This window comes from Podarcis gaigeae (genome assembly GCF_964106915.1).
Source record: "Podarcis gaigeae genome assembly, chromosome: 4".
NCBI lineage: Eukaryota > Metazoa > Chordata > Lepidosauria > Squamata > Lacertidae > Podarcis > Podarcis gaigeae.
The window spans coordinates 106,903,939-106,926,871 of NC_139677.1; the positions used below are offsets into that span (position 1 = coordinate 106,903,939).

The following is a 22,933-nucleotide window of genomic DNA, read 5'->3' on the forward strand; positions in this document are numbered from 1 at the left end:
TTGAAGCCCGCAACCCCACCTCCTTCCTAGTTCGGAAGTGGCTTTACCATAAGTGAAAAGGGAGAATCTCAGGGCTGAGCTGGGATTTCAGCCAGGGATGTGCTACTCACTTTCCCTAGTTCTCCAAGTGAGGTGATGCCCAGGGGGCCAGGAGGCTACTGGGTTTACTTGGGTTTCAGAGAAGAGTGTGGGCTTGTATTGATGGACAAGCAGAGCCTATGGTGGGCAAAGGGGTACTCCTTTAGTGGACAGCAGTGCTGCTGATCCTTGCATCAGCTTTGCAGGGCTCTGTCACTGCAGCCTCCACAGAAGTTTGTTTCCTGCCTTTCTGTTTAAAAGACCCCCTGCAAGGCAGTTTATTTGGATAGGACTACATTGGGTGGAGGACGCGAGCCTAGGACTTGTCGATCAGAAGGTTGGCAGTTTGAATCCCCACAGCGGGGTGAGCTCCTGTTGCTCGGTCCCTGCTCCTGCCAACCTAGCAGTTGGAAAGCATCCCTAGAATATGGCCTTGTTTGGGGCAGAACTGGGGGCAGGAATGGGCAAGGAATGAACAAATGATACATTAACCCAGGAAATATGAATACAGTGGTGCCCCGCAAGACGAACGCCTCGCAAGATGGAAAACCCGCTAGAAAAAAAGGGTTTTCCGTTTGGAGGCGCTTCACTAAATGAATTTCTCTATGGGGTTGCTTCGCAAGACGAAAAAATCTTGTGAGTTCCCGCAGTTTTTTTTCGCTTTCTCCCCCCCTTTCCTAAGCCGCTAAGCCGCTTATCAGCTGTTCCGCTGATAAGCCGCTTAACAGCCAATCGCTAAAAGCCGCTAGACCGCTAATAGTGCTAATCTGCTAAGCTGTCAATGGGTTTGCTTCGCAAGACGAAAAAACCGCTAGACGAAGAGACTCACGGAACGGATTCTTTTCGTCTTGCAAGGCACCACTGTATGGGAAAAGAACTGCAAGTCTGGCCCAGCGGCAGGTTTTGCTTTATTAGCTAATCATAGAATCATATAATTGTAGACTTGGAAGGAACCCCAATGGTCATCTAGCCTACAATGCAGGGCTCAAGATACAATGTGTTGATCTTATACATGGCACCACATCCTCCTACATTTCATTGGGAATGGAATACCAATTTCTTGGCATTGAGTCATTAAGAAGGCCCAAGGCCTGCATTCCTAAAATCAAGTCCTCATTTACCTTGGAAAGCTCCTTGTTGAACCTCTCTGAGAGCGACCCTGCCAGCTTTTCCAGGGCCTCCACCTGCTGGGCAGGGAAAGCGTCTTCTGGCAGGAACACGGAGCATTGGCATATCCCGTGATTGTCCATGGAGCCATTGACACGTGTGACCAGCTGCAAGAGCAAGGAGGGCAAGGGTAAGAACACCCAAGGAGTTCTGCAGCTGGACTAGGGCATATAGGCCCCCTTAGCACAGCACCCTGTTCTTCTCCCAGTGGCCAACCAGTTCCCCCAACAGGAAGCCTACAAGCAGAGGTCTCCCCACACCTGTGATTCCCATCAACCTGTGGCTTTTGCTGTCCCAAAGCGAAACCGAGGTGGTTTGTTGGCACAGAAGTTGAAATATACTCAGAGTCTCAAAGTGATTTCATGCTCTTTATTCAGCTCATAGTGGTGAGGAGGAATGAATTTAAGTCCCCTCAAAGTATCTGCTTTATATACATTATTTACACAATGGGCTGCACATGTCAAAACAAAAAATTCCTTCCAGTAGCACCTTAAAGACCAGCTAAGTTAGTTCTAGGTATGAGCTTTCGTGTGCATGCACACTTCTTCAGATACACTGAAACAGAAGTCACCAGACCCTTCTATATAGTGAGATGTGGGGAGGGGTATTACTCAGAAGGGTGGTGGGAATGGGTGATTGGCAGATAGCTGTGATGAGCCTGTTGACGACTCTTAACGACTGCAATAGGTCTTACAGGAAAAAGCAAGGGGTGAGAAGGTGAAAAATGGCTTTGTCATGTATAATGAGATAAGAATCCAAGGTCTTTGTTCAGGCCAGGTCTCTCCATGGTTTTAAGTTTGGTAATAAGTTGCAATTCAGCAGCTTCTCTTTCCAGTCTATTTCTGAAATTCCTTTGTAATAGAACAGCTACTTTGAGATCTTGTATAGAATGTCCTGGGAGATTGAAGTGTTCTCCTACTGGTTTCTCTGTCTTGTGATTCCTGATGTCAGATTTATGTCCGTTAATCCTATTGCAAAACAAAAAAAATTCCTTCCAGTAGCACCTTAAAGACCAACTAAGTCAGTTCTTGGTATGAGCTTTCGTGTGCATGCACACTTCTTCTCATACCAAGAACTGACTTAGTTGGTCTTTAAGGTGCTACTGGAAGGAATTTTTTTTGTTTTGACTATGGCAGACCAACACGGCTACCTATCTGTAACTAATCCTATTGCAGTCGTTAAGAGTCGTCAACAGGCTCATCACAGCTATCTGCCAATCACCCATTCTCACCACCCTTCTGAGTAATATCCCTCCCCACCTTCTCACTATATAGAAGGGTCTGGTGACTTCTGTTTCAGTGTATCTGAAGAAGTGTGCATGCACACGAAAGCTCATACCTAGAACTAACTTAGTTGGTCTTTAAGGTGCTACTGGAAGGAATTTTTTGTTTTGACTATGGCAGACCAACACGGCTACCTATCTGGGCTGCACATGATTGGCTAACTCTGGAATTCTACTGTAAGCCAATCAGGTTGTGGATTCACTTATATCTGGAGCATGATTGGGTGGTTCCTGCCAACCAATCATACTGCTGCATTGTTCTAGGACCAATCAGACTGCTGCATTCTGAATCCTATTGTTCTAGGACCAATCAGACTGCTGCCTTTTGGAGCCTATTGTTCTAGGACCAATCAGACTGCTGAAGTTTGGATCCTATTCAACTCAGTACATAACACCAGTACCAAGTGTTTTTTCTTGATTTCACCAATGCTACTCAACCTGTGAAAGACAGGCGTTCTCGTTCTCCACTCACCGTTTCAAAAATTATCTGCCCATGGCTTCTGATTCCGCTTGACTCTCATGAGAGTTCAAGGTAGAATCTCCTCAGTGTCAACCCATCTTTCTGTGCCCTCAGGTAAGACACATCGCCATTGAACAGCAAGATTGTTTCTTACCTGGGAGGCGGTGGTAGATGTCACTTTCCAGCTGGGCAGTCGGGAAGAGACACTCAGAAATGGGGCTTCTGTAACCAATGTCTACCAGAGGAAAACACAAACACCACATGGGAAGTTATTTCAACTTTCTGAGCAGTCTTCAAAGGGAAGCCCATGCACAGCACATTGTCTAATCAGGAGATTACCAGAGGGTGGATCAGGGTGGCAAGGCAGTGATGATGACACATGACGGAAGGTAGTCAATGTGGCATTGAGAAGCAGCAAATCTGCTGCTGTACAATGGGACTTCCCCTCTTCCCTCCCCCTCTGCACCCCCTAAATCTGTTCTGAAGGTTCCTTCAACACTCCAGAGCATATCTGGGGATGGTGTGGGGCACCCATGGGGAGAGAATAGGGGAGGAAGTCCCAGTGTGCAAGTGGGAGGAGTTCTGCTCATGCATTCCTTTAGTTGACTACCACCCAGTGTCTTGTTCCAAAGTAGGATGTGAGCAAGGGCTATTTGCCATGCCTAGATGCAGAATTGAGAGATGTTTTGTTTGTTGAAGAACTAGAATTTTCTTTATTGTCAATTTCATGCCTTACAAATGTTGGTTTTGAATTTACTTTTGAGGGTGATGAGTGTTTTATTAAGAAGCAGGGCAAGGTAATTGCTTCTACAAAAATGGTGGATGGCTTGTGTTCTTTACAGCATTCTCCGCCCAGTGATGGGGTCACAGAGAGACCTAAAGCTGGAAAAAAGGATGTGTTAATAACTGAACTATGTCAGCAGAACTTCTTGCTGGACTGCAGGTTTCTTTTTAAATCTTGCATGTTCATGAAGCATTTTTGTTTTAGAATCTCAGATGCTTTAAGACCTTCTGGCTTATTTTTACACAGCATCTTGATCTCTGAGCAGTGAAAGACTCCAGGGGGTTCCAGTTGCTTAGCTAAATTTGGTCTCCTTAGAATGGTCGGTGGAGACAGTGGTGTCTTTAGGAAATATGGTTTTATTTAAACATGTATACAACCTGAGTATAAGATGGAGTGGGGAATCTCAACATTAACACCTCAATAGATCTTGCTTCCCCATCAGTCACAGCTTTGGCTCCAGCACAGACCAAGCAGGTCTTTGTGAATCCAGCCTCCTTCCTGCTTCCTGATTTCTGGCTATTGTGTCTCCTCTCTCCCCTTGTCCCTGTTGCCATCACCCATGGGACCCTCTCCTTACCTCGCTTTCTGTGGTAATGCTCATGGTAGTGCTCATGCTGGCCACACAGATGCCATGGACGAGGAGGAAGAGCAGGGACCTTGAAGTTGGGCCACCCATCTTCTCTGCAGTCCACCGATGTTGCCTTGTGAAACTGGAGACCAAACCGCTAATTTATAGTCATTCCTGGGATTGTCCCTAATCAATAAATAGTGTTTCCTTGTTGAGATAGTGCTTATGTCAATACTGCAGGTTACAAAGCTAGCAGGTGGTAGATGGGTCCAAAATTTCACTGACAGCCATAAATTGACACATGGAATTATGTGCACTGCCAACGCCACCGTCCAGATCTAACAGGACCTAACTGGTTCCAGAACTCTACTCAAGGGCCGCCCTCCTGCTCTCCTGTAGTTTGGGCAACTGTATCGTTCTATCAAGTGGGGAGGAGATTTGGCCGCATCTCAGGTGTGCCTATGTGGCAGAATGTGTGGCAAATTTGCAAGCTCTTGGGCTACAAAGCAAGCTTTAATGTGGCACCTCCAAAAGATAGGAGAGTAGTGGGAAGTGCTGGATTGGCAAGAATGCAAGTCCATGGAATCTGGGAGACGGTGGAAGAGCAGGCAAGGTCCTTCTGTTCTGTCGTTTGCTTAGGAGGTGATATTCTGCCCCCCCCCCCCACCAGGAAAGACTTGGCTTTCCCAGGTTCAGATGCCCCACGCCAACCTGGGCCCATCCAAGATGGCCAGCGGGGGCAATAAAATATCCTGGTCCGGCTAGTGTATACAAGGCGCTCTGTTTCCCAGAAGCAATTGCTACAGCCCAAACCTGGCCAAGGGACGCGGGTGGCACTGTGGGTTAAACCACAGAGCCTAGGGCTTGCCGATCAGAAGGTTGGCGGTTCGAATCCCCGCGACGGGGTGAGCTCCTGTTGCTCGGTCCCTGCTCCTGCCCACCTAGCAGTTTGAAAGCACGTCAAAGTGCAAGTAGATAAATAGGTACTGCTCTGGCGGGAAGGTAAACGGTGTTTCTGTGCGCTGCTCTGGTTTGCCAGAAGCGGCTTAGTCATGACCCGGAAGCTGTATGCCGGCTCCCTTGGCCAATAAAGCGAGATGAGCACCGCAACCCCAGAGTCGGTCACGACTGGACCTAATGGTCAGGGTCCCTTTACCTTTACTAAACCTGGCCAAGAGGGAGGATGTGAGGTCTTGTTGCCTGATTGAATTCTGACCCTTAACTTAGTGTTCCTCACAGTTTTGAAAGCAGCAGAAACTGGAGCTGAACCTTGGCTCATTCCCCCCCCCCCCTTAAAGCAGAGAAGTGTTAGTGTGCAATAAAAAAATAACTGAACCTAGCAGTTCTGTAGCTCTGGACTTCACTTGCAGAACTGGGGAGAGTGAATAGGGACCTCTTTGGGGGATGCTCTGTTGCTTTTGAACATAGGAGTTCCTGCTGAAATCCCTGCTCAGCCCTGAAGCTCTTGGGATAAATGATGTCCCTGCCCTTTCATTTACTGCAACCGACTCTCTCCCTCTGGACTCCTGCTGTCTGCAGGTCCTCTCCTGGGACTCTGAGGTAGGGAGGAGGAAGAAGAAGACATATAAATTTCCCCCGTTTGCTGACCTTCAGTGGCTGCCTTCTCATGAAGTGCTCTGGAGAAGCCACTTTGAGGTCCATCTTCCATCAGGGCTGCAAAGTCCCAGATCGGACTGTTTATTGCCTTATGCTTGCTAAAAGCAGGAAGACATTGCACGACCTTTTTGGTGACTGAGGTAAGGGGAATGACAGAACCGCCTGGCAAGAGCAAGCAGGCAAACACTCCCAGTGGACGGGCACTGGCAGGATAGAAGATGGTGAGGATTCAGGACAGATAAGATAAATTCCTTCTTATCTCCCTCTCACAAGAGGTAGTGATGGCCTCCTGCCTAGATGGCCTTAAAAGAAGATTAGGCAAATTCATGGAGGAGGGGAGAGCTATAAATGGCTCTTAGGCACCATCAGAATCTGAAATGCTCCTGAATGCCAGTTGCTGGAGACCCCAGGAAGGGAGAGCTGTTCTTATTCTCAGGTCCTGCTTCCCTATTGGGGCATCTGGTTGGCCACTGTGAGAACAGGAGGCTGGACAAGGTGATCCAGCAGATTCCTCTTATATAATAACTTGGCTTCTCACAGCGAGGGAACCGCCAGAAGGCCCTCGGAGCTGGACCTCCGTGTCTGGGCAGAACAATGGGGGTGGAGAGGCTCCTTCAAGTCTACTGGGCCGAGGCTGTTTAGGGCTCTCAAGGTCAGCACCAACACTTTGAATTGTGCTCAGTAATGTGCTGGGAGCCAATGTAGGTCTTTCAAGACTGTTGTTATGTGGTCTCGGCGGCCGCTCCCAGTCACCAGTCTAGCTGCTGCATTCTGGATTAGTTGCAGTTTCCGAGTCACCTTCAAAGGTAGCCCCATGTAGAGCTCATTGCAGTAGTCCAAGCGGGAGATAATACAGATGCTGTCAGTTTAGCTGGACCTCAGGAGTTTGGACTCATGAAGACTGTCTGCCAGCTGTCCAGTCTCCTCTGTGTAAGCAGGGAAGCTATGAAGAACAGGAAAAGCCCAGCCCCACCCAGAGCTTTCCTGGGTCAACTCACTAGGCCATCTGCACCAAGGAACTGGTAGAGTTTATATTGTTTTTCTTTGGGTTCTGCACTTGCCGTAAGTGCACTTCTCATCTGTTTCTTATCCAAACAGAGTGACTGGATCAAAGGAAAGGGGTTGGAAATAAAGGGGAGGCTATTGTAATGCCATTTTATGAATTTACTTTGCAATGCCGCAGGGTGTACACATCCGGACACCTCCCCTCGAGAACGAGGTGGAAAAGTTGGAAAAGGTCCAGAAAGGGGTGAAGAAAATGATCCGGGAGATGTGGCAACAACTTCCCATATTTGGAAAGGTTGCAGGAGGATTTGGGACTTTTTAGTTTAGAGCAAATATGAGGAAGAGGCAACATGATGGAAGTTTGTGGGGTCTGGAAGGGTCACGTCCACCTACCTGGTCACATGCAAAGGAAGGATGCTCCAGACCAGGTGTAACAGGAAGTCCTCCTGGCTGGAGCAACATCCCCCCTGTGAGTCCACTCTAGGCAAACAGGAAATGTTGTATTTGACTGCTTATGTCACATCCCACACGTGACAGCTAATGGAAGGTTGAGCAAGGGGGCATTCTGCAGTCTCCTCTGCCTCAGACCTCCCAATGTACCTCAGCCGACTCACAGGTCAATAGTGGGAGGACCTGGATGGGAGCAGAATGTGTGAATGTGTGTCTACAGATCATGCGCTGGCTGATGCTGGGCAGGGGGAGGCAATGGCTGCTCACCTGGCTGATGCTTGCACTTCCTTCCATTTCACAGGGCCATCAAGAGAGAAACATCTCCCCACCATGGCAGCTGTCAATCGCTCCAGCTTCACCATCGCAAAGTGCATCCTGGTTGGCGTGGAAGGCCTGGAGGAATCTCAGATGTGGATCTCCATTCCCTTCTGCTTCATGTATCTCCTCGCTCTCCTGGGCAACAGCCTCCTCCTCTTCGTCATCGCCAAGGAGCGCAGCCTCCACGAGCCCATGTTCCTCTTCCTGGCCATGCTGGCCGTGGCCGACGTGACACTGTGCACCACCACCATGCCCAAGACCCTCAGCATCTTCTGGTTCCACGCCCGGGAGATCGCCTTTGGCTCCTGCGTCACCCAGATGTTCATCATCCACTTCCTTTTCGTAGCCGAGTCAGCCATTCTCCTGGCGATGGCGTATGACCGGTACGTTGCTATCTGCGACCCGCTGCGTTACACCACTGTGCTGACGCCCTCATGGATTGTGAGGATCTTGGTGGCTGCAGTGGTGAGGGCCTTCTGCCTGATGGCCTCCTTGACCTTCCTCCTACTGCGGCTGCCCTTCTGCGGCCACAACGTCATTTCCCACACCTTCTGTGAGCACATGGGCATCGTTAGGCTGGCCTGCGCCGATATCACGCTCAACATCTGGTATGGACTGATTGTGGCTCTCTTGACCACTGGGGTCGACACGGTTTTGATCGCCGTTTCGTACGCTTTGATCCTCCGTGCCGTCTTCCGCCTCCCGTCCAGGGACGCCCGGGCCAAAGCCCTGGGGACCTGTGGCTCCCATGTCTGTGTCATCCTGATGTTTTATGTCCCAGCCTTCTTCTCCATCTTTGCGTACAGGTTTGCAGCCAACAGCATCCCTCGCCCTGCTCACATCCTGCTGGCCAACGTCTTTGTCACTGTGCCCCCTATGCTGAACCCCATTGTCTATGGGGTGAAAACCAAGCAGATCCGTGAGTGCCTGGTTCAGCTGCTCTGGCGGCCTGGGAAGTGGCGCTGAGGATTCCAGACACGTGTTCAGTTATTTTATTTTATTTTTGCCTGTAGTTGTTGTTGTTGTTTACAATCAAGCACTGTGTAAATTTTATAAAATACATGAAATGAAATTTAATTGGGATGTTGCTCAATCTGCACTATCAAACCACCACATCCTTTTTATTACAATTGGGTTTTTTGCTGAATTTTTGGTGGAATTGTCAATAGAAATACAGCTTAAAATGCAAAAGCTATAACTAATATCAACATTAAAAAATCAACAAAATGCAGGATAATGAGACATCATAAACGAATTTTTGCATATACATGAAACCCGCTTCAGATCTGAATTGGATAAATTATAACCCACTGGTTTTCTCTTATTATTGCAGCTATTTCATTACTAACTGTTTCTCTGAAGGAGTCAGATTGTAATGGGTCAAAAATTATGATGATGATAAGACACATTCATACAAGCCAGACCATATTATATGCTGAAGGTGCATCTGTGTGCTTCATTATTCATTTGTACAATAAAATCATGCCCAATAGCATGAAAATGGTCGTGGTCCTTTTGTCCTCTTGTCCCCTTGGTCTTATGAGATCATTTTTCTAATAGCTCTGTTCGCCACACTGCATATCCTATGGCATGGGTAGGCAAACTAAGGTCCGGGGGCCGGATCCAGCCCAATTGCCTTCTGAATCCGGCCCGTGCATGGTCCGGGAACCAGCGTGTTTTTACATGAGTAGAATGTGTGCTTTTATTTAAAATGCATCTCTGGGTTATTTGTGGGGCATGGGAATTTGTTCATCCCCCCCCCCATATAGTCCACCCCCAGAAGGTCTGAGGGATAGTGGACCGGCCCCCTGCTGAAAACATTTGCTGACCTACGCTCAGAATGGTGTCTGTTCTGCAGACACAGGTGGCACTCAAGAGAAGCTCCCTGGGCAATGATGAAGGGGCACCTCCCAGATAATTCAGGAACTGCAGGGACTCAGCACCCCTCAAAGGCAGTGCATGACCCTGCCATCACCCTGTGCCAATAACTCTCCCTGCGCTCTCTCTCTCTCTCTCTCTCTCTCTCTCTCTCTCTCTCCGACCTCTGCTCTTCTTCACAACCACATTTCAAAATTCATGGAGGTGGAAAGGGCTATTGATAGTTGGAGGCAGCGATGCTTCTGAACAGCAGTTGCTGGAAAACACAGGAAGGGAGAGATCTCTTGAATCCTGCCTGAGAGCTTCCCACTGGGGGCAACTCATTGGTTACTGCCTGTGCAATTTTTCCAGAAAAAGAGCGGCTGGAACTCACCATGAACTTCTCCTTTGTTCTCTTATAATGGCAATGGCACCCACTTGAGAGGGGCCTGAACTGAGTTCCAGTGGGGGGGGGGGACAACCCTGGTTACTTTGAGAACAGGGCACTGGAACTAGATGAACCTAGGTTCCTCCTAGGTTCTTATGTAGGTATCCTGCCTGGACGTCCCCTTTCCCAGTTGCTAAGCAGGCTGCGCCTCTTTCGCCAGTCCTTGGCAGCAGGTAGCAGATGGTTCTCCTCTCTCCCTCCACTGCAAAGGGCTCTGCTGGCAGTCTTAGGGAGAAGGGGCTGGCACGGACAGGGAAAGACAAGGGTGGGGGTGGGCGGGCAGAGGTTTCCATGGCAATGCAGAGGACTCCCATCCCTTGGCATGCAAATGCCAAAGGAGCAGGCAGGAAGGAAAGAGCTCAGACAGGTCCTGTTAATCTTTAATTTGAAGCCTGGATGCCCCACTGCAGCTGGGAGCTCCCCATAGCATGCCCCCCCCTTGCTGGAATTCCCAGTCCGGAAGCATTGAGACCAGTGCCACTTCCTTCCCCAGCGGTGGTGGGGCTTTTCTCCCTGTTCTCTTCCTAGCAAAGGCATTTCCTCGCCTCCTGCTGCTCAAGGCGAGCCAACTGGCCTTCACTCACGAAGGAGAGTCCCTGAGAACTCAAGAGCAGCCACCCTGAAAGTAAGTCCTGCTTGTTGCTTTGCTTTCATGCCCAGAAAACTCAAGGTGCTTAAACAGCTGCCCCTCGGGCTTGTTCTATCCTCACCGCAACCCTGCAAGGGAAGGGATGTGGCTCAGTTTTTCTGTCAGGCATGGCGGAGGTCCCAGTTCACTGGCAGAGCTCTCACATTTCCTTCCCAAATCACAGTGCCTTGCTTACCGGTTTTGGAAAGGCACCAAATGTTGAGGGCCATAGAAAGGCCTTGAGGGCCACATGTGGCCCTTGGGCTGTGTGCTGGACTCCTCTGAGCTAGATGGACCAAGAGGCTGGCTCCGTATCAGTCAGCTTCCTACATTCCTATGTTTGGTGGAGAGAGGATGACTGGCCCGAGATGGGGAGCAGACAATGCTTGGCCCTGAGAGACAGGGACCTGGGACACCAGGGTTCAGATCTCCACTTGGCCGTGAAGGTCACCCACTGAGCAATGACAGTGCAGAGGCACCAAGATCCTTCCCATTGTGGCTCTGCTGCCAACTGATGAGGACACTCGGGGCAGGAACTAACTTCTGTGAGACCGTTCTGTGCCTGGCCCTGGGAATGGAATGTAGGACCATGGAAGCATCATTGTTTGTCATGTGCTATTACGGGATTTTTCCTGAGCTATGGGGAGACCTATTCAAAGCCACCTTCTGGCACTGGGTAGAGTGAAGGACTGGACTCAAGTCTGGCTGAATTCACCGAGAAAGCAGAGTTTGCCTTACTTGCATGAGAACCTCAGAGGTGTCTGGCAGCTGAAACAGGCCAAAGAGATCCAGTTAGATGCCGCGCAGAGAAGCAGACCAAGACAACAACATGGGGCCCCCAGGGAGGCTTATAATGCTCCTAGGATTTAATCTTTGTGTCTCTCAGCGATTGGGGATAAGTGGGCAGGGAGTGCAGAACTTGTTCCTTTGCCCTGTTTCCAGGACACGTCTAGAACAGCCTGGGGCACCCAAATAATTATTTCGTTAATCATTTTTAAAAGCTGTGCAGGGAACGGAACACCTAAATGCGTCTTGTGTTTCTAATTTCTGGACATCCCTCCCTCCTCCCTCCCTCCCTCCTTCCCTTCCAAAAGGCTTGCCCAAAGGCTGCCTCTGCCTCCTGCTGTAACAACAGGCTGTGTCTGTGTCTATCACTGGGGCCAGAAGCAGCAGATGGGGAAGTGCCAAGCACCAAGAGAGCCCAGAAAAGGTGTGAAAAGGTCAAAGGCGAGATCAACGCTGGCAGCTATCAAACAAACCCTTGTTGTAGCTCTGGACAATCAGGATCAGGGAACTCTTCATACTGGCTTTCCACAGATGTACCAATTCAGCTTGCTGAAAGAGAGTAACAGAATCATAGAATTGTAGGGTTGAAAGGGACACCAAGGGTCATTTAGTTCAACCCCCTGCAATGAGGGTGACCATCCAACCTCTGCTTTGTTGTTGTTGTTTAGTGCTTTAGCTGTGTCCGACTCTTCATGACCCCATGGACCACAGCATGCCAGGCACTCCTGTCTTCCACTGCCTCCCGCAGTTTGGTCAAACTCATGCTGGTAGCTTCGGGAACACTGTCCAACTATCTCATCCTCTGTCGTTCCCTTCTCCTTGTGCCCTCCATCTTTCCCAACATCAGGGTCTTTTCCAGGGAGTCTTCTCTTCTCATGAGGTGGCCAAAGTCTTGGAGCCTCAGCTTCAGGATCTGTCCTTCCAGGGAGCACTCAGGGCTGATTTCCTTCAGAATAGAGAGGTTGGATCTTCTTGCAGTCCATGGGACTCTCAAGAGTCTCCTCCAGCACCAGAATTCAAAAGCATCAATTCTTCGGCGATCAGCCTTCTTTATGGTCCAGCTCTCACTTCCATACATCACTACTGGGAAAAACAGAGCTTTAACTATACGGACCTTAAAAGCCACTAAAGAATGAGAGTCCACAACCTCCCAAGGGAGCCCATTCCACCGCCAATAGGCTTTTACAGTCAAAAAGTTCTTCCAAATGTTTAGCCAGAATCTCCTTCCTTGTCATTTAGATCCATTAGTTTGGTTCCTGCCCTCCAAAACAGCAAAAAGCCAAGCTTGCTTCATCTTCCATGTGATAGCCCTTCAGATATTTGAAGATGGCTTTCTCATCACCTCTCAGTCTCCTTTTTCCCCAGGCTAAACATCCCCAACTCCCTGAACAGTTCCTCATAAGGCTTGGTCTCTAGACCCTGGATCATCTTGGTTGCCCTCCTCTGCACAGCTTGAAAATATCCTTCTGAAACTGGGGTGCCCAGAACTGGACACCAGAGTCCAGGTGGGGCCTCACCAAGGCAGAATGGAGGGGTGCTGTTACCTTTTTGTTTACCAAATAATTTTTATTAGTTTTCTAACTTTGTTAAGAAATTCACAACAAATTAATTCAAATTCAACACATATTTAAAGATTTGCATTACACACCCACACCCACACCCACACACCCCTTCAAGGTGCTGCTTCTCCTACACACACACACACACACACACACACACAACCCACCCCCTCAAAGTGCTACTTCTCCTTCCCTCTGTTCCTACTTACAGTCCAGTGGTGCTATTACTTCCATGATGTGGTCCTGCAGGCTATTGATTTTGTAATCTTTCTCTCTTTCTCTCTCCCTAGGAGCAGGAGACACCAGCGGAGAAGACCTTTCGCCTCCCATCATCATGGCTGCTCTCAATGACAGCAGCTTTGACCCCGTCACGTTTGTCCTGACTGGCATCCCTGGCATGGAGAAATCCCACGTGTGGATTTCTGTCCCCTTCTGCCTCATGTACGTCGTGGCCCTCCTGGGGAACTCGTTCCTCCTCTTCCTCATTGCCACGGACCACAGCCTTCGCCAGCCCATGTGCCTCTTCCTGGCCATGCTCTCTGTGTCGGACCTCCTGCTGTCCACGGTCACTGTGCCCGAGATGCTGGCCATCTTCTGGTTCGGCTCCAGGAAGATCTCCTTCGACGCCTGCATTGCCCAGATGTTCTTCACCCACTTCAGCTTCATCGCAGAGTCCACCATCCTGCTGGCCATGGCCTTTGACCGCTACGTCGCCATCTGCGACCCACTGCGCTACATGGCCATCCTGACCCCATCGGTGATTGGGAAGGTGGCCCTGGCGGCCGTGGTCAGGGGGCTGTGCATCATGTCCCCACCCATCTTCCTCCTCAAGAGGCTGCCCTACTGCGGCCACAGCACCATGCAGCACACCTACTGCGAACACATGGGCATTGCCCGCCTGGCCTGCGGAGACATCACCATCAACATCTGGTACGGCTTCACGACGACCCTCCTGTCCTCAGGGGTGGACGTGGTGCTCATTGCCTTGTCCTACGGCTTGATCCTCAAGGCCGTCTTCCAGCTCTCCTCCAAGGAGGCCCGCCTCAAGGCTCTCCGCACCTGCGGCTCCCACATCTGCATCATCCTGATGTTCTACATGCCTGCCTTCTTCTCCTTCCTCACCCACCGCTTTGGCCACAACATCCCCAGCTGCATCCACATCCTGCTAGCCAACCTCTACGTCATCGTGCCCCCCATGCTCAACCCCATCATCTATGGGGTGAGAACGAGGCAGATACGGGAGCGAGTCACCCACGTTTTCTCGCGGACAGGGAGGTGGAGGTGCTGCTAGAAGGCAGCGCTTGGTGCATCAGCCCCCCTGAACCTTTGCGGGAGATTGCCTGAGATATGGAGACCCTCCTTCATGAGAGAAGGAAGGTGGGCTGCTGAGAAATTGGGTGAGCAGGAAGCTATGGTGCAATTCTTACCTGGCTCTCTGCTCTCAGTTTCGTAGAGCTGGGGAAAGTTCAGACAAGGGCAACCGAAATGATCAAGGGGCGAAATGACCCCCCAACAAGGAAATGTAGCAACTTTTGTGACTTTTGTGAGTTTACGAAAACGAAGAGGTGCCATGATAAAATTGTATTTGGCATGGAGAAAATGGATAGAGAAACGTTTTTCTCCCTCTCACCTAACACGATGGGGATCTAATAAAGCTGAATGCTGGAAGATTCATGGCAGATAAAAGAAATGACTTTTTCCGCACAGAGTTAAACTGTGGAACTCACGCCCACCAGATGATGACCACCAACCTATAAGAGGATTAAACAAATTCACAGAGGAGATCATCAACGGCTCTGCCCTGCTTGCACAATCAGAGGAACCAATGCTTCTGAATACTGGTTGCTAGAAACCACAGGTGCTCTGTGCTCAGATTCTGCTTGATGGCTTCTCGTTAGGACATGTGGTCAGCCACTGTGACACAGAATGTGACACAGCCCTAAGCTGTGATACTGAAAGTCCATTGGAATTGGGAAGCCTCGTTGTTAAGTGGTAGAGCACCTGCTTGGAATGTAGAAAACTTAAGGAACGGCGGGGGGGGAGGGGGAGTCACAGGGTTAAGAGAATCCCGTTTTATGGATTTGACATTGTTTTTGTGCACAATTTTCTTTGTGGTTGTTATTGTATTGGTTATTGTGTGTTTTTCTTTTGTTTTTGTTATTTTTGTTGAAAATTTAATAAAAATATTATATATATATACACACACACACACACACACACACACACACACACACGGTGTGTATATATATAAAAACTTCCTCTCTTTTCCAACACATGAAAGAAACAGGACACGAAATTAATTTTGCAGATTCCAAATTGCTCTTTAACACGGAACATCACCACAAGAGAATAATCATGGAAGCCATCGAGATAGAGAAACACCCTCACAACATGAACAAGCGTGACGACACATCCCGCTTGCCAGACATCTGGAAATTAGCCCTCCCCACAAAAACTGACACCAGATCCAGAGGCACACAGAACGCCAACACCAATCAACCACACCAGACCCAAACCCAGACCCTCTCCACAGATGAATTACTGACACCATCCAGTAGCCAATCCATGGCGGCACCTCCGGATGCTGCACCCCCCTGCAATCCCTACACAGATCTGGCTGACACAAGCCACAAAACCACAGCTTGCCCCTATACACGAAGCCAAGCCAAAGCACAACTAAGTGCAATACAGCCATCTTCTCAGGAAAACTCTTCACAAAGTTCAAGAGGTCAAGACACAAAGACTTTAGCAACTAATCCACACCTAATGACCCACCTAAGTGGTACTCAGGATATCACTCAAGAAATCACTCAAGGTATCTCTCAAGTAATTAAGGAACAAAAGAAGAAAAGGCACACTAGCCTGGGAACTTCCTCTCTGCCCAGAACATTGGAGGCTAGACACCACACCCCCTCTACAGTATTTATAGGAACTCAAACATTGAGATCCCGCTCTGTTCCAGTAACAAGAAGCCGAAAGCACCAGCCTGAAGATGACGAGTGAGACCTCGTCGAAACGTCGCCTAGACACCCCAACTTTTACACGGGAAGACACCCGAGGACACCAAAACCTGCATATATATATATATATATACACACGGTGTGTGCGCGCGTGCGTGTGTGTATGGTCCCAATTTCAGTTCCCAAGGGCACCTCCAGGCTGAAACCCATGACAGCCACTTCCAGTTGGTGCAGCAGAAGGAACAACCCTAAGCTGTGTGGAACAATGGTTTGACTCAAGAGAAGGTAAAGGTAAAGGGACCCCTGACCGTTAGGTCCAGTTGCGGACAACTCTGGGGTTGTGGCAATCATCTCACTTTTCTGGCCGAGGGAGCCAGCATTTGTTTGCAGACAGCTTCCGGGTCATGTGGCCAGCATGACTAAAACACTCCTGGCGATCCAGAGCAGCACACAGAAATACCGTTTACCTTCCCGCTGGAGCGGTACCTATTTATCTACTTGCACTTTGATGTGCTTTCGAACTGCTAGGTTGGCAGGAGCTGGGACTGAACAATGGGAGCTCACCCCGTCGTGGGGATTCAAACCGCCAACCTTCTGATCAGCAAGCCCTAGGCCATGGGTAGGCAAACTAAGGCCCAGGGGTCGGATCTGGCCCAATCGCCTTCTAAATCTGGCCTGCTGACGGCCTGGAAATCAGCATGTTTTTACATGAGTAGATTGTGTGCTTTTATTTAAAACCTATCTATGGGCTATTTGTGGGGCATAGGAATTCGTTCATCCCCCCCAAAAAAAATATATAGTTTGGCTCCCCACAAGGTATGAAGGACAGTGGAATCACCCCCACAGCACCACCTGCATGGCAACTCAAGAGAAGGCAGCTTCTAATGTCGAATCGGTAGCCCGGTGATTTTCTGGGTGGACCCACACTCTACATTCAAAGCACATTCAGCTCACATTGAAAGCACATGACTCCCCCCAAATAATCCCAGGATGCGTTGCTTGTGAAGGGTGTTTTGCAAAAGGGAAACTATGGTTGTAACAGTTGAGTATGTTTGTTGCTAACTCTGAAAAGGACCCTGGCAGTGCATTCAACAGCAGCAGGTTGGCTTGGATTTTAGTTTCAGGACGTTCTTCACAACTCTGTCAGTCTGGATGTGGTGGGAACCTTTGGGGAATGCGAGGGGGGGGGAAATTCTGGACTGGAGTCAAATGGATGGATGGGCCCTTCAGCTTATGCTAAAGTGTGGGCTGCATGAAAATATAACCAATAAGATGCAACACACCCATGCTCTTTTATTTTATCTGTTTTCATTGTGTTTTATTTTATTCTATTTAGTAATTAAATTTGCATACTGTTTTTCCTCCAAAGGCCACAGGACGGATCACAGCATAAAAATAGAAAATGAGAAGACAAAATACATAACAAAACAAACACAAACCAACAGCCCTCTCCCACAAACACACATAAAAGGCCATAAAATGTTAACGAGCCCAAGGCCTGGTTTTCTCCTGGCACCTAAAGATATGTAACAAAGGCACCAGGCGAGCCTCACTGGGCAGAGCGTTCCACAAGGCCCTGTTCTCGTGTTGCCACCCTATGGACCCCTTGTGGGGGAAGCGCATGAGGAAGAGTCTCAGCTGATGATCACGGGGTCTAGGTCAGCTCATATGGGGAGAGGTTGTCCTTGGGGGTATTGCAGTCCTAAGCCCTTTGCATCTCTGTCCATATGGTGTCCACATGATAAGAAAGCGAAGGAATTAGGGTTGACATTTCTGTTTCATCCCCCTTGTGCTCAGCATACCGACAGTTCCTGCAGTATTTTCTTTTCCAAATATGTAGGAATATTTGCTCAGCCTCAAAAGTACCCTGCTGTACTCATGCTGCATGTCATACTCCATGTTTGCATTGACACTGCATAAAATCATAGAAATGTAGGGTTGGAAGATGCACCAAAGGTCATCTAGTCCAACCTTCTGCAATGCAGGAATCACAATAAATGACTGTGGCCACCCAACCTCTGCTTCAAAACCTCCAAGGAAGGAGAGTCCATAACCTCCCAAGGGAGTTCTTTCCACAGCTCTAACTGTTGGAAAGTTCTTCCTCAAGTTTAGTCAGAATCTCCTTTCTTGAATCTGTTGGTTCCAGTCCTACCCTCTAGAGCAGGAGAAACAAGCTTCCTCCATCCTCCATGTGACAGCCCTTAAGACATTTTAAGATGTCTCTTATATCCCTTCTCAGCCTCCTCTTCTCCAGGCTAAACCTGCTCCCTCACAAGGCTTGGTCTCCAGACCCTCGATCATCGTGGTGGCCCTTCTCTGTATCATCTTTCTCTCACTGCTCTTCCTTATTTTCCTTCTGTAAACTGTAGCATTGTAAGAAAAAGAATGATTTACAGTCGGAAAATAAGGAATGTTAAAACTCCAGTTAAAATTATATGGGGGGCGGGGAGGAATTCTGGGCTGGGTTGGGCTACAGAGTCCCTCTTGGGTCACTGGGCCAAGGGCAGTTGCATCCGGCGACCTCAGCGCTGACATCACAAATCACGGGTTCCACACCAGAAGGTTGTGTAGGGCCTCTGGGCTGGGGGAGGGAGGGGGTGTCGAGAAGAGGGACCCCACAGCTTGCGTGGTGACAGAGGAAAGAAGGCAGGGCCACTTTGGAGTGCGATGAGAAGCCAAGCCTGACTTTGGTCTTTGCTTCTTGCTCTCAAATCTTGGCAGCATTATGGTCGAAAGCCAGAGAATCCCGGGGGTTGACCTCAGAGCCGCTGAGCCCCAAGTTGTTCGGATCATCGTGAAGACTCCGTGGCAGAAGGAAGAGTTTCTGGTCCACAGGGAGATGTTGGTCCGAGAATTCAAAGAACACATCGCCAGGCACTTCTCCTCTTCTCCTGACCAAATTGTGCTGGTGTATGTCGGAAGGATCTTGAAAGACCACAAGACCCTTGGCCAGCATGGCATCCACCTAGACTACGACGCAACAGTCTACGTGGTTGTCCGGTCTCCCCGGGGGCGCCTGTCCCGACAGGCTTCCGCCAGCCCTACCAGCACTGCCCCAGATCAGAAGCCTCCTCGGGGAGACACTTTTGCCAGCGATGGCCTCCGGGAGCTGACCGCCAGCCTGGGCCTCAACACAGCCAACTTTTCAGAGTTCCAGAGCCAGCTCATGTCCAACCCAGACATGATGGTGCAACTGCTGGAGAACCCCTTCATCCAGAGCAAGCTCTCCAGCCCTGACCTGATGAAGGAGCTCGTCACCAGTAACCCGCAGGTGCGGCAGGTGATGCAGAAAGCCCCGGAGATCAGCCAGGTCTTCAGCTCCCCAGAAGGAATGAGGTTGGTGGTGGAACTGGCAAGGAACCCAGCGGTCGTGAAGGAGTTCATCAAATCACCTCCCCAGGCCACCACTTGTCCTGGAAGCGTCCCTGGTGGAGACAACAACAGTGTCCTTCAGGGTGCGTTCCCTGAAGCACAAAGAGGACTAGGGCAGAAGGCCATTCCTAAGCGGTGTGGGGCAAGCCCCTCGCCAGGATCCCTGGGGGGCCACCCGCCCACCTTTGACCATGGAGAAAGGCTTGAGAGGGCCCGGGAGAGGCTGCCTTCTCCCAGAACTTGGCCTCCAAAGCCTGGCGCCCAGAACCTAGCACCCAACAGCAACGATCAGAGCAACGGGGAAAGTGGTGCCTTCAGGGGAGAGACCGGACAACTCGCCTCGGCAGCGGTGAAGAACCTCCTCCACCAAATCATAAAGCATCTGATGCAGAACCTCGCATCTAGCAGCCCCTCCAGGAGCAGCCACACCCCGGAGGTGGTGGCCAAGATGGTCCGCAGGAACACCTCCGTGTCCAGGAGCCCCCGGGGGCAGGCGGCCCCGCAGGTTCCAGACCTCCTCCAGCAGATTCAAAACACAGACATCCTGTTGGCCAACTGGAGCCCCAAGGAGATCCAGGGGCTGGTAGAAATCCAGCAGAGGCTGCAGGCACTCGCCACAGACGAGCCGGGAACGGAGAGGCGAGGAAGATCCGAGCGGCCCGCGCGGAGGGCGCACTCCATCACTTCCCTCTGCGACATGGTGCCCCCCGTCTCGAGGGTGGGACGCCAGGATGTCACTGCCCAGCAGATCTTGGAGACTCTGGTGGGCGCTGACTTCTTAGCTGGCGTGAAGACCGCCAGCCGCCTGCGGGGCTCGTCCGCGCAGCCGTCTTCCAAGCAGAAGCGGACGTACAAACTCTGAGGCGGAAGAGGACGGAAGCTGAGCCGAGGCTGGACTCCTGCAGCTGCTGTGCCGATGCTGGAGCTCTGCAAAGGCGTGGATTACATGGTTTGTGATTAAAAGGCTTTAAATCTTTCAAAAAGTCTCCTCTGTTGGCTCCTCTGTTCGTAGGCGCACCCTCCAAGTGCCCCCATTTCCCAGGGACAGTCATGGAATTATGAATAATAATAATAATAATAATAATAATAATAATAATAATAATAATAATAATAATAATTTATTTATATCCTGCACATCCGGCTGAGTTTCCCCAGCCACTCTGGGCGGCTCCCAATCGAGTGTTAAAAGCAATGCAGCATTAAATATTAAAAGCTTCCCTAAACAGGGCTGCCTTCAGATGTCTTCTAAAAGTCAGATAGTTGTTTGTTTCCTTGACATCTAATGTGTTCCACAGGGCAAGTGCCACTACCAAGAAGGCCCTCTGCCTGGTTCCCTGTAACCTCACTTCTCGCAATGAGGGAACCGCCAGAAGGCCATCGGCGCTGGATCTCAGTGTCTGGGTTGAACGATGGGGTGGAGACACTCCTTCAGGTATGCAGAAGCCATCCCAGCTTCTGATTGGATCACAGAATGTCCCTATTCCCCCTGCTGCTGCCACTGAGCTCGGGGTGAGCCGGAGTTTGCCCTGAGTGGTGGCGAGGGAGCATCCTGATGCCTCTCTGTGGCCTCTCCTCCCTTAGGCAGCTCATGGCAGCTGCTGAAGAGTGGGTGAGGATGAAGAGAGGCCACCACAGCCAAGGCCCCGCCTGCATGATGCACCAGCTCTGGGTTGCAGAGCTGCCCTGGGGGTAAAGAAATGGGGAGTGGAGCACAAGAAGTCTTGACTTTTTTTAAAAAATGAAATGATTTGTGTGTCCACATCTAAATTTATTTATCAATGTGTGTTTTTCTTTTTGTAAATCTACCAAAGCATAAATTGGGATCAATGGGTTTTCTCAGGACGGTGGAGGGGGTCTTGCTTGTGGGGGGAGGGAATGCTTGCAAGCGTCCTCCAGATAATAATAATAATAATAATAATAATAATAATAATAATAATAATAAATTTTATTTATATCCCGCCCTCCCCAGCCGAAGCCGGGCTCAGAGCGGCTAACAACAGTAAAATGATAAAACATTCTAAAATCATTTCATTATAAAATTAATTCCAATTAATTTTATAGGAAATGCTTGGGGGGGGGGTCACAAAAATGGGACATCAATGAGGGTCATTTGGGGTGTGTGTGAGAGAGAAATGTCCCTATTTTCATCCAAGGAATGTTGGGGGATATGGTATGGCTGCAATTTGATTTTCTTGTTTCATCTTTTCGTAAAATGCTTTGAGGGTGCGTTTAAAAACAACAACAACAACCAAGCAGTGTACACTTTTTTTGAAATGAAATAAACCATTAAATGAACTATAAGAACTTAAAAAGCACCTGCTGGGCCAGGCCAAAGAGGGGACCATCTAGTCCAGCAGCCTCTTCTCTGTGGCCACAACACCCCCGGGGGCGAAATTGCTTCAGCTCCTAGGAGCTGGGAATCCCTAAGGCTTCAAGGCTGCTCTGGAGATTGAGGTGGACACTTTGGGACAAAGGATGGAGATGGAGAAGGAAAGACAGCGAACTGACGTGATAGCCATCTTCAAATACAGTGGTACCTTCGGTTAAGAACTTACCGTATTTTTCGCTCCATAGGGTGCACCGGACCATAGGGCGCACCTAGTTTTTAGGAGGGGGGGGGAAATAAAGGAAAGAAAAAATACCCCCCCCAGCCCCAAAGAGCAAAGAAGCCAAGACAGCCAGCGGGATCCATCCCGCTGGCTGTCTTAGCTTCCTCTTTAGTCACACACAACCTCTCCAGCCAGGAGAGGGTGCATGGCTTCGTTTTTAGGCATGGAGCTGGGGTGAGGGAAGCCTGAGCTTCCCCTGACCCCAGCCCCCAGAACAGGTCCAGGAGCAGAGGCAAAGTTGCGCAACCTTGCCGCTGCTCCCGGAGTTTGTGGGCTGGGGGAGCGCTCTGAAGGTTTGCGGATAGCTGCCCGAAGCCCGGGGTGCGCAGTGCTGCGCTCCCCGGGCTTCGGGCTGCAGGCTGCAATCCGCAAGCCTTCAGAACCTGGCGGGAACTCCCGCCGTGCTCTGAAGGCTTGCAGATAGCTACCTGAAGCCTGGAGAGCGAGAGGGGTCAGTGCGCACCGACCCCTCTCGCTCTCCAGGCTTAAGCTGTTCTTAACCTGAGGTACCACTTTAGCTAATGGGGCCTCCCGCTGCCGCCATGCGATTTCTGTTCTCATCCTGAAGCAAAGTTCTTAACCTGAGGTACTATTTCTGGGTTAGCAGAGTCTGTAACCTGAAGTGTCTGTAACCTGAAGCATCTGTAACCTGAGGTACCGCTGTAGGCTGAAGGCCTTCCACATGGCGGGTGGAGCAAGCTTGAACCGATGTAATCAAATTACAACAAAGGAGGTTCTGAAGATACATCAGGAAGAACTTTCTGATGGTACGAGCTGCTCAACAGTGGAACAGTCTCCCTGAGGAGGTGGGGGGCTCTCCTTCCTTGGAGGTTTTCAAGCAGAGGTTGGATGGCCGTCTGTCAGGGATGCTCTAATTGGGATTCTGGCATTGCAGGGGGTTGGACTTGATGACTCTAGGGGTCCCTCCCAACTCTACAAGTTGAGTCTCTGATATTCTGCAAATGGGGAGATATCCTGGTTCAAA

General features: G+C 49.9%; 4 protein-coding genes across 4 annotated transcripts; 3 read left to right on the top strand and 1 right to left on the bottom strand.

The window, feature by feature from the left end:
* Nucleotides 1-1,106: 1,106 nt before the first annotated feature.
* On the bottom strand, nt 1,107-4,459 carry LOC310842833 (olfactomedin-4-like; the record flags this gene model as incomplete). Its single annotated transcript, XM_083734973.1, has 3 exons — nt 4,349-4,459; nt 3,142-3,222; nt 1,107-1,352 (listed from the first exon to the last, which is right to left on the bottom strand). The coding sequence occupies exons 1-3, from the start codon at nt 4,445-4,447 to the stop codon at nt 1,107-1,109; spliced, it is 426 nt and encodes a 141-aa protein (XP_083591099.1). The 5' UTR covers nt 4,448-4,459.
* A 3,259-nt stretch (nt 4,460-7,718) lies between these two features.
* Nucleotides 7,719-8,917, top strand: LOC310843647 (olfactory receptor 52B2-like). Its single transcript, XM_083737281.1, has one exon. The coding sequence runs from the start codon at nt 7,742-7,744 to the stop codon at nt 8,693-8,695; it is 954 nt and encodes a 317-aa protein (XP_083593407.1). The 5' UTR covers nt 7,719-7,741; the 3' UTR covers nt 8,696-8,917.
* A 1,633-nt stretch (nt 8,918-10,550) lies between these two features.
* On the top strand, nt 10,551-15,130 carry LOC310843643 (olfactory receptor 52B2-like). Its single transcript, XM_083737276.1, has 2 exons — nt 10,551-10,659; nt 13,298-15,130. The coding sequence occupies exon 2, from the start codon at nt 13,342-13,344 to the stop codon at nt 14,296-14,298; it is 957 nt and encodes a 318-aa protein (XP_083593402.1). The 5' UTR covers nt 10,551-10,659; nt 13,298-13,341; the 3' UTR covers nt 14,299-15,130.
* Nucleotides 15,131-18,522: 3,392 nt separating this feature from the next.
* Nucleotides 18,523-20,322, top strand: LOC310843464 (ubiquilin-2-like). Its single transcript, XM_083736907.1, has one exon. The coding sequence runs from the start codon at nt 18,693-18,695 to the stop codon at nt 20,199-20,201; it is 1,509 nt and encodes a 502-aa protein (XP_083593033.1). The 5' UTR covers nt 18,523-18,692; the 3' UTR covers nt 20,202-20,322.
* The last annotated feature ends 2,611 nt before the right edge of the window (nt 20,323-22,933 follow it).

Coding starts and splice junctions, on each gene's coding strand:
- LOC310843464 (XM_083736907.1), top strand. CDS start 18,693: ATGGTCGAAAGCCAGAGAATCCCGGGGGTTGACCTCAGAGCCGCTGAG.
- LOC310843643 (XM_083737276.1), top strand. CDS start 13,342: ATGGCTGCTCTCAATGACAGCAGCTTTGACCCCGTCACGTTTGTCCTG.
- LOC310843647 (XM_083737281.1), top strand. CDS start 7,742: ATGGCAGCTGTCAATCGCTCCAGCTTCACCATCGCAAAGTGCATCCTG.